Source organism: Artibeus jamaicensis, unplaced genomic scaffold, assembly GCF_021234435.1.
Source record: "Artibeus jamaicensis isolate MK-2021 breed Jamaican fruit bat unplaced genomic scaffold, CSHL_Jam_final scaffold_378, whole genome shotgun sequence".
NCBI lineage: Eukaryota > Metazoa > Chordata > Mammalia > Chiroptera > Phyllostomidae > Artibeus > Artibeus jamaicensis.
This window is the reverse complement of record NW_026522044.1, coordinates 558,446-568,019: the sequence shown is the minus strand read 5'-3', so window position 1 is coordinate 568,019 and position 9,574 is coordinate 558,446. Positions and strand designations below refer to the sequence as shown.

Sequence of the window (9,574 nt, the reverse complement as noted above, 5' to 3'; positions counted from 1 at the left end):
ACCTCCATCTCCCCCCACCACTACCAACACCACACGGGCGAAAAAAGCAGCAGTCAGATGTCCCCTCCCGGGTGCACAGCACCAGCAACATCAGGAGCGGGCGGAGCCGGAGCTGTTGCCGCTTCCCCCTCTTACCTCGTGACCTCGCCCCCCCATCTACCCCCCCCCCCGCCTCCACACACCCTTTCTCCCAGACACGCCCTCCTCCTTGGCTGGTTGCGCGCAAGGCTTGATTTTTTCTAGGGGAGGGAGCGGCTGCAGTCGCCGTGGGGCAAGACAGCGAGCAGGCAGGCGCGGGAGGGAAGGAGGAGACGAGGGAGGAGCCGCGGAAGGGAGGGAGGGGCGGCGGGCGCGGCGCAGCGATGTGGCCGGCCGGCGGGCGGGTAAACAGAGGGAGCAGCAGCCGCAGCGGCCGGCCCGGCCCTGGGCACTGAGCACGTCCGCCGAAACCTGCCCCCGCGGCCATGGCCGAAGTGCGCAAATTCACCAAGCGGCTCAGCAAGCCCGGCACAGCGGCTGAGCTCCGGCAGAGCGTGTCGGAGGCCGTCCGGGGCTCTGTAGTGTTGGTGAGTGGCCGGGGTACCGGGCGTCTCGGGGGACGCGCTCCGGGTGAGAGCAGTGGGGTAGCTTCCCGCGTGTCGGGGCGAGACCGAGACCGAGACCGAGACCGAGACCGCACTCCGGGGGCTCCCTGGTGCGCCCGCGCTCTCCGTCTCTGGTTCAGTAAGTTTGCGCACCAGCCACCGCTGGCCCCGGTCCGAGTCCTGGGCGCCCGCTGACAGCGCTGCGGCTGCGGGGCGCGGCGAGGGCATGAGCCTGTCTGGACGTTGGCGGGCCATCGGGGGCTCGAAACCCGGCCCGGCTCGAGGTGTGAGCTGCGGAGCGGACCCCGCGTGGTCCTAGACTCGCCACAAAGAACTAGGGACCAGGCGCGAATAGATCCCGATTCCCTCCTGCTTGCACCTGAGGCAGCCTAGGCGGAAGGATGCGTTGAGCGTTTTTCACTTAACACTCGCGCGCGCACACACAGTGTATACAAGAAAGAACCCCACCCAAAAAGCACTGGGCGCCCAAGCTTCGGCGGGCGGTGAGAACAGAGGAAGCAGAGCGACTTCCTCCTGCTACTGGGGAGAAAGAGGGTGGTGTTGGGTGTTGAAGGGGTGCTGCTGGTATTGCTGCCGTGGAGTGAGGGGATGGGAAACAACGGGGTTTTCGGCCGAGTGGGAGCGGGTTTGACCGACTTGGGGCGAGGGTATCTGCTGGGACCCAGGAGCGCTCCAGAGGCAAGAAGATGGGGGGTGGCTGTGGGGATTTGGGAGAAGATGGGGGGTGCCAGTCCAAGGATGGAGAACCTGGGGTGAGAACCCCACCGCTTAGGGATGGGGGATGGGGATTTGAAAGCGCGCTGGCCCCTTGGGAACCCTCCCATCACACCCTCCGCCTCATCCGGATTGTCTGACTCTGGAGAAAGGGGATGGGTACTAACAGACATTCGCCCCTTTTCCTGTTTGCTAGAAACTCGTTGCTAATTTTCTGGACTAGCGAGCAAACCCTAAATAAGCAGTCAGTGTGGTTAACTAGTTTGTTTTGCTACTTTGATTTTTTGTTTTTGGTTCGTTTTTTGTCTCTCCACTCAACCTTACAGCGTATCGTCTGCTGTGTTTAAATTACTTAGGAGTGGGCTCTTTTTGTTAAAACAACTTATCGGAAGGGAACTTAACAGATTTTCATTTTCATTTTTCTGTTGATCTTGTGGAATCTGCGATAAAGCTAACATTAAAAGGAGGCCGGGGGCCTGATCCCAACAGTGGAGAAAGTTGACATTAGTGGGAGTTCTGGAGGAGGATCAAAGGTAAAATATATACCTTTGAGATGAAGATCAGATACCTAACAGCTACAACTGTGCAAAGCCAAGTGACTTTAAAGAAGTCTCTATCGTGGCTGAACCCTTGGGAGCTTAATCCTGCTGTTTAGCAGAGCAAAACCCAGACCTTTAATGTTTTAAATGGACTTGGCTTATTGTGTGTCTCACCAATTTTAGAATGAGGTCCTGTTGGATCAGATTAGAATCTTCATTGTCATCAGCCAGTTAAGAGAGGTAGGCAAGCTGTGTGCAGGGCATTTATACTTGGGCTCTCTCTTCTGTAATTGTTAACAAGTGATTCAATCTGCCTAGTGCAGAAAATGCTTTCCTAAATTCAGGAAGAAAGAAAACCTTCCTTGAGCATGGGTGGCTGGCTTACCACATCGTGTAAAGGGAGCCTGTGAAGTGGACAGATGGTCTCAAGAGAATAAATGGAACTCTGCAGACCGTCAGTGGGATTTGACCTGCCACCCTCAGTAGCAAAAAGTTAACCTTAGCATCCTTGCCCAGGTTTTGAAAAGAATTTTGTGTAGCACAGGTGCAGCTGCCCCTTCCTAACCATTGACTCTGTGGCAAAGCTGGAATAACTGTTAGTGGGAGGAGAATCTTTTAAGAGACGGTGCCAGCCTAGCTTACTTGAAACCAAGGGCACAGATTTTTACCATGCAAGGCACACTGGTATATGATCCACATTGAGATTTGGGGGGTGGGGGAGAACAGATTCTAGGCATCTCAATCAACCACTATCTATTGAACCTCTACTGTGCAAGACACAATGCTAGATGCCCTATAGTTATAGGTGGATGTGGATGACTTTTTCTCCCATTTGTTTTTATGAGTTCCATCCTGAGTTGGGTCTGTCTGTGTGCATGTGTTTGTCAGTAGAACACCCAGAATATATACACAAGTCAATTTTAGGTTATACATAGCACCTAGTGAATTTTCAGTCAGTTAAGAAATAAGCAAACAGTCATAAATGGAGTGTACTCTCCTAAATGGCTGTGTTTCTTGGCTCCTGCTTTTCTGACACAGAGACCTGGTATAACCAAAGTTAACAAAGCCACAGTGGCTGGAGAACCAGTGGACTTCATTGCAGCTGCTGCCATAACTTGATTTTTTTTTAAATTTAAGCCCCAAAGTGTTTGTTAGGGCTCTCTGAAGTTGGACTTATACACACTTGCTGATGTAAACCCATGGCACTCACATTATTAGGGCTTCAATAAGGAGTCACATATTCATTGGATTTAAGTATGGAGTCATTCCCACAGCAGTTCAAACTTTCCACTGGTGGTACCTCTCATTACACCTTTGAAAACCCACCAAGCTGAACAAATATACAGTACTTCCTGTTTGGGTGTTTTCTTTTTACAATTATATCCTTGTTGGTAGGTCGCTAACATCATTCTGTTTTGCTCCGTTTGAAAAATTCAGAGGTGCAGGCTATACATAGCATGTAGTTGTGTATTCAAGACCTTCATTCAGTTATTAGTACTTTCACAAATCTGAATCTGTTAACTATATAATGAAGCACACAGAGACTGATTGTTGCATATTCCTGTAACTTTGGCATTTTTATGAAGGTCAGTATTAATCCAGGGAAATGGGTAATTACAGAATTGAACTTTGGCAGAGATTTCTAAAGAGAGGCTTGGGGAGGAATATTATAACCTGAGAGTGTATGTGATTAACTGAGAAGTGTTTACATATATACATGTTTTCAATGCAGAGTTTTAACGCTGTTTTTGTTACAGTTCAGGCTATAGCTATTTGTGTCTGGGGGAACAAAGGCAGTCGGTAAACCTATTGTATTCTGGCTCTCCTTAAGAGGAGTCATTGTGCCTGGGAAAGTCACCTACTGGGTGTTTAAATACTGTTTGCTTGCTGCTGCTGAATTTACCCTCAATTCCTTGTGCGCCAGAGGATCAGGAAAGAGTTGCTAGATATTACAGGTTGTAGCCCCGTGAGGCGGTGTAATGTGTGCAGTGTCTCCTGGCTGGCACCAGCCAGATTTCATACAACTCCTGTAGAGGAAATACTCCCCCAGAGCTGAGAGGGGCTGCAAAGATTCTGCAGTTGCTTACTCCCCCCACCAGGCACACACACTATCTTTGCATGGAATGTTTGTTAGGTTGGAATTTAGGGAAGGCCTGAAAAGGAATCAGGGAGCTCCCCTGCTCTCTTCCCCTGGGGAATTTGTGGAAAGTACTTAATATAGGACAAAACAACTGACACTGGAATAAAGCCAGTTTCAATGGGCTTGTTGACCAAGCATTTCCAATTCAGAGACTTAGCTTGCATCTGAATGAACGGAGAGTCAGGAGGGTTACCCGGAGTATTGGCTCCTAAACATGAAATTGTCTCACTACCCGGCGGGCTTTTCCAGGGTATGAGGGCCTGGGGCAAGCCGCTCCTGGAGGATCTGTCCAAAAAGCCCAGTGTAGAGTTTGCTGTGAAACCAGAGAGGCCTCCCCACTGAACCTTCTTTGAAGCGCCAAATAGTAGAATTTGTTTCCTAAAATGAGCATGTTAAATTCCCTGGATTGATTCTTCACCTAATCATCCGTAAACCTTCTTTTTGGGATGTTTATTACTTATTATTTTTATGTATTGATTTGAAAAGGAGGGTGCGGGAGAGAGAGGGAGAGAGAAAGAAAGAAACATCAGTTTGTTGCACTTATGCATCCATTGGTTGCTTCTTGTAATGTGCCCTGAGCACCTGGTCAGCCCGCAACCTTGGCGAATCTGGATGACGCTGTTAACCAACTGAGCTACCTGGGCAAGGTATTGTTTTAGTACATGATAAATACATGTGTGTTGTAGAAGAGTTGAAAACCAAAAGAATCATCAGCATCTCATCACTCAGAGGGAACTCAGTATTCTAACGTTGATATGTCAAAACTCTTCTCTCTGTCTCCTTTGTGTATGTGTGTGTATATATGAAAACATGGATTGAATAAATATATTGTATAACTTTTAAAATAGTTTTTCCAGTTAGCAATATCTTCTAGATATTTCTTCACAGCAATCAATAATAAATGTACATAATCATGTGTAATGACTGCCAAAACTTCGCTATAGGTGTACCATAGGTAATCATCCTTTATTGTCTGATATTTTTACTTTCTTGATTTTAGAAAGAGGAAGGGAGGGAGGGAGGGAGGGAGCAAGAGAGACATAGATTTCTTGGTCCACTTCTTGATTTGTTTCTTTGTGTTTCATTAGTTGTTTCTTGTGTGTGTGTCCTGACCAGGGATGGAACCTGAAGCCTTGGTGTCGGGACAATCCAGGGCCTGGTTATTAAATTTTTTTATTTTTTTTAAATTAAAACAATTTTAAATTTATTTATCTTTAGAGAGGAAGGGAAGGAGAGAGGGAGAGAAAGATCAATGTATGGTTGCTTCTTGTGCATCCCCTGCTGGGAACTGGCCTGCAACCCAGGCATGTGCCCCGACTGGGAATCCAACTGCCATCCTTTGGTTCGCAGGCCCGAGCTTAATCCACTGAGCCACACCATCCAGTGCTAAAATTTTTTAATTTGTGCAATGTGATAGGAGATAAGTGGTACATCAAGGTTCTAATTTGCGTTTTTGAGACCTCTTGAAGTTAGTTTTTTTTTGTATGTTGATTAGCCATTTATATTTCTTTTTAAAAATATTTTATTTTTAGAGAGGGGAAGGGAGGGAGAAACAGGGAGAGGAACATGGATGTGCGAGAGGCACACCTATCAGTTGCCTCTCCCACGCCCCCAACCGGGGGCCTGGCCCACATCCCAGGCATGTGTCTTGATGGGGAAGTAATCCAGGATTGTGCCCTGACCAGGAATCAAACCCTCAACCTTTCAGTTCGCAGGCCAGTGCTCAATCCAGAGCCATAGGAGCCAAGACTGCTATTAGTATTTCTTATTTTCAAGGATTTGAGTGGACCTTCTTACAGACTATTTCCTTGTTTGTAATTCTCGCAGCAACGGTCTCCACCCCCAAGATTCTGTTTCGATAAAGTCTGAGGTGGGGCCAGGCATCGGTATCTCTAAAAACTGCTGAGCTGGATGCCCACAGAATCTAGACCACTTGCACACTCAGGGCAGGAATGTCCTTTATATGTACCCCTGAGGAAAAAAAAATGATTGTCTTTAAACAATCACTGCCTTTTATTCTTTAATTTTTATTTATTGATTTTATAGAGAGAAACATTGATTTTGTGTTCCATTTATTGACACATCCATTAGTTGATTCTTTTAGTACCCTGACTAGGGAATTGAACCCACAACCTTGGGTTGGCAGGACAATGCTCTAACCAGCTAAGCTATTTGGCCAGGGAAGCATCCCTTGCTTTTTAAAGGGCTATGCTAGAAAAGGTTCTTAAGCTGAAATTTACTCTCGGGTTCCACCATGGGCTAGGCTCCTAGTTCTACTGTTTGCAGCTACACAGAATGTTTGCTTCCTCTTTTACATGACAACCCTTCAAATATTTGGAGCCAGCCACCATGTCATTTTAAAATTTACTCTTTACAAAGCTAAAAGAGCCCTTTCCTTTATTTTTCACATTACTTGGTTTTGAAATTCTTCACCATCATCATGGTCATCCTATTTTTACTCTTTCCAAAGTCTCAAAACTTAAACTACTTAAGTTTTGTCCTACGTAAACTGTGGGACACAGAGCACAGGCTCCAGAGTCAGACATGGGGTTGAATCTGACCTCTGTTGCCTGCTTGCATTGTGAAATGGGGATAAATAGTTGTACCTACCTGTGGTGGAGTCCTTGTGAGGATTAAAGAAGGTAATGTATGGAAAGTGCCTGATGTATAAGTGAAGCATGAAGGTTTAAACAAAAAAAGGTGGTCTAGTGGGAAAAAAGTATTCTAGGAGGGTCTATCAGAATATAATGGACAGGAGGGCCAATATTTTTACTCATTCTAGATATGAGTGGAAAAAGTCAAGCTGTGTATCCATCTCTGTTCCCAGTGTTTCGCCAAGTACCTGGAAAGGAACAGGTACTCAGTGGGAAATGAAGTGGCAACAGTATGTAGGATGGATCCGACGGATGTGGGATGACTGGAGCCTGGGCAACTAGTTAAAGTACATACTTCCAGACAGTGATAACTGAAGCTTTAACTGAGGCACTGAGAATGGAGATAAGGGGGAAAATGTGAGAGATGTTTCAGTGATAAAATCAACAGGATTTGGTAACTCTTGAAGGGGGAGGAAAAGGGGGGAAGGAAGAAGTGGGAGGAAGAGAGAGAACAGAGGAGGTGGAGTCAAGACGAGTTTGAGGTTTCTCAGCAGTTGGTGAACTGGAGGAAAAGCATGTTTGGTGCTAGGGGAAGGGAAAAGAAAGAGCCAACTCAACTTGAGAGGGTTGTCAGGGCAAAGCCAGGTTTCATTTAAGCAAGGTGGTGGAGAGAACATTCTAGGAAATGGCTGAGCAATGTAGCATTTTTTTTTTGGCAAAAGACACAATGTTCTTGAGGGCAGAGAAGTTCCAAGTGGGATCAGGAGGGAGAGGAAGAGCTGGGGCTGAGAGGACAGAGAGATTACAAGATTAGCTGATTGAAGAAGTTTGCAACGTTGAGGGTGATTAGGGAAGTGGGAGGCAGGGTGTGGAGGAATGGTCTGGAGGCCTACCCCAAACTTCTGGTTAGAGTGATGATAAATTAGGTCACCCCTGAGCAGCTCTACTGTCAGGGTTTGAGCAGTGGGAGAAAGGGGGCTAACTAGCCTCCTCCACCAGGTACCTGAAGAAACCGAATAGAATGTTTCCTGTGTTTAAGGAACTCACAAACTAAGAAGGGAAATTAGATGTAAGCAGAGAACAGAAGATAAGCACAGCAGGGGACTAATGGTTCTGCCTTCTACTTTCAGTTAGTTACTACATCTCTCCCCGCCCCCAGCCCTTTTTGTGTGAATTTTTCTGTGGTCAACAATGTTCAATAGGCAATTGCTAATGAACTGTGTTAAGCCAGTGCATTTCTCACATTTACTTGATTACAGTGGCCTTTAAAAAAATAGGAATGGGGAAAGTAAATTGTAGGTCTAACACTCAGAGAAATTTGCCTGTAGTATACATGTGTAAGTTATTTTTATTTGACCTATGTGAACTGTACAAAGTGCTTACTCCCTTCCCACATCCCCAGGGCTCCACCCCAGGGCCTTCTCTTGCTTGTTTGAATTCAGGAGAATCCATCTACCTGGTTCAACTACCTGGTTTTGCTTTTTTCTGAGATACAGAATTGTCAGTAAGACATGTTGAAAAACTATTAGTTAAAAAAAACACACACACACAGAAAGGAAGGCCAGAAACCACAGGAGGGAAAAGTAGTTAGAGCTGTTTCCCTTTTTCTGTAAATGCTAACGGTAATTTTATGATACATATCTTTTTGGGATTTAGATCTTGTTTTCCTTTAGCCTTCCTTTGTCAGGAGTGCAGAGGGATTCATGGGTAACGTTGGCCTTCGGCTTATGTCAACCTAGAGCCAGATGCCTTGTTGTTTCTTGCAGGGCCGCACCCTGGAGACTCCCAGAGCAGTAAGCAGGGCAAAGGGACAGTTTCATTTTGCTGGAATTTGCCTGGAAGTTTGTCCTTGTTAGAGTGGAGTGTGTAGTGCTTTGGAGTGGGCTCTGGGATCGCACACCTCAGGTTCAAAGTTCAGCTTATCTACTTACAGCTAGTAAGTAGATGGGTGACCTTGGGCCAGTTATATTCCTGTGCCTTGATAACCCTCTTGTGAGATTGTTGAAAGGCTTAAAGGAGTTGTTGCATGTGAAACACTTAAAGGAGGGCTTGGCACATTGAAAGCACTGGATGGCCAATGGCTCTCGTTATTATTCCCAGGCTTTATGGTGGGCAAGAAATCCTTTTAGTTGTTGCAAGTCAGCAGACAAAAGTAAATTGGCAGAAGGGAGGCAGGTACTCTTGCTTTTAAATTTTATTTCCTTGCTCCAAATCATGTCCCAAAGGGTGAGCTTCATGGCTGAGCCAGGAATCATACCCTTCTTGGAAAAAGGAAGCTGGCAGACCCCTCTCCACCTCCATCACGTTCTTGGTAATAACCATTTCCATTTGCACTTGGTCATAATGAAGAACCCATGGGGATGTGAGTTGAGCTAGAGCTTTCTCTAGTCTGATGAGGGTAAACTAGACCTTTAGTGGGGAGAACTACCCAGTCCCAAGCCCAGGGTGAAGGTTCTCCAATCTGGGGAGCTTGTGTGTGTGGCCTCTGGCAGAAGCAGTCACCTTTCTGGTGGTATATACAGTGTGGTCTGTGCAAAGGGTGGATAGAGCAGAGTTGAGGTCTGTATGGAAAAGCAGAAGTTTAACGCTCTTTCCTTTCCCTCTCAGAACTTTGTCATCTCTTTCACTCATTAATCCTCACTTTCAAAAGTCACATAAATATTAAAATTCAAATGCCCTTTTTGTTTTTTAAAAGATTTTGTTTATATATTTTAGAGAGGGGAAGGGAAGGAGAAAGAGAGGGAGAGAAACATCAGTGTGTGGTTGTTTCATGCGCGCCCCCTACTGGGGACCAAGCCCGAAACCCAGGCATGTGACCTGACTCGAAATCGAACCAGTGACCCTTTGGTTCACAGGCCGGCACTCAATCTACTGAGCCACACCAGCCAGGGCCAAAGGCCTTTTTAAAGGTCTATTTTGGGAACACATACTTTTAAAAATTCTCATCTGAGAACATTTTTTCATTGCTGTTTAGAGAGAGGC

The 9,574-nt window shown here is 46.3% G+C and overlaps 1 protein-coding gene across 2 annotated transcripts in view; it reads left to right on the top strand.

The window, feature by feature from the left end:
- The first annotated feature begins 323 nt into the window (after positions 1-323).
- The window catches only part of DOCK11 (dedicator of cytokinesis 11), a 198,562-nt gene continuing 189,311 nt past the window's right edge, over positions 324-9,574 (top strand). For both annotated transcript variants that reach the window (XM_037146004.2, XM_037146003.2), the window contains exon 1: positions 324-566. In XM_037146004.2, coding sequence (XP_037001899.2) covers positions 465-566 — 102 coding nt within the window. In that variant the 5' untranslated portion in view covers positions 324-464. The remainder of the gene's footprint in view (positions 567-9,574) is intronic.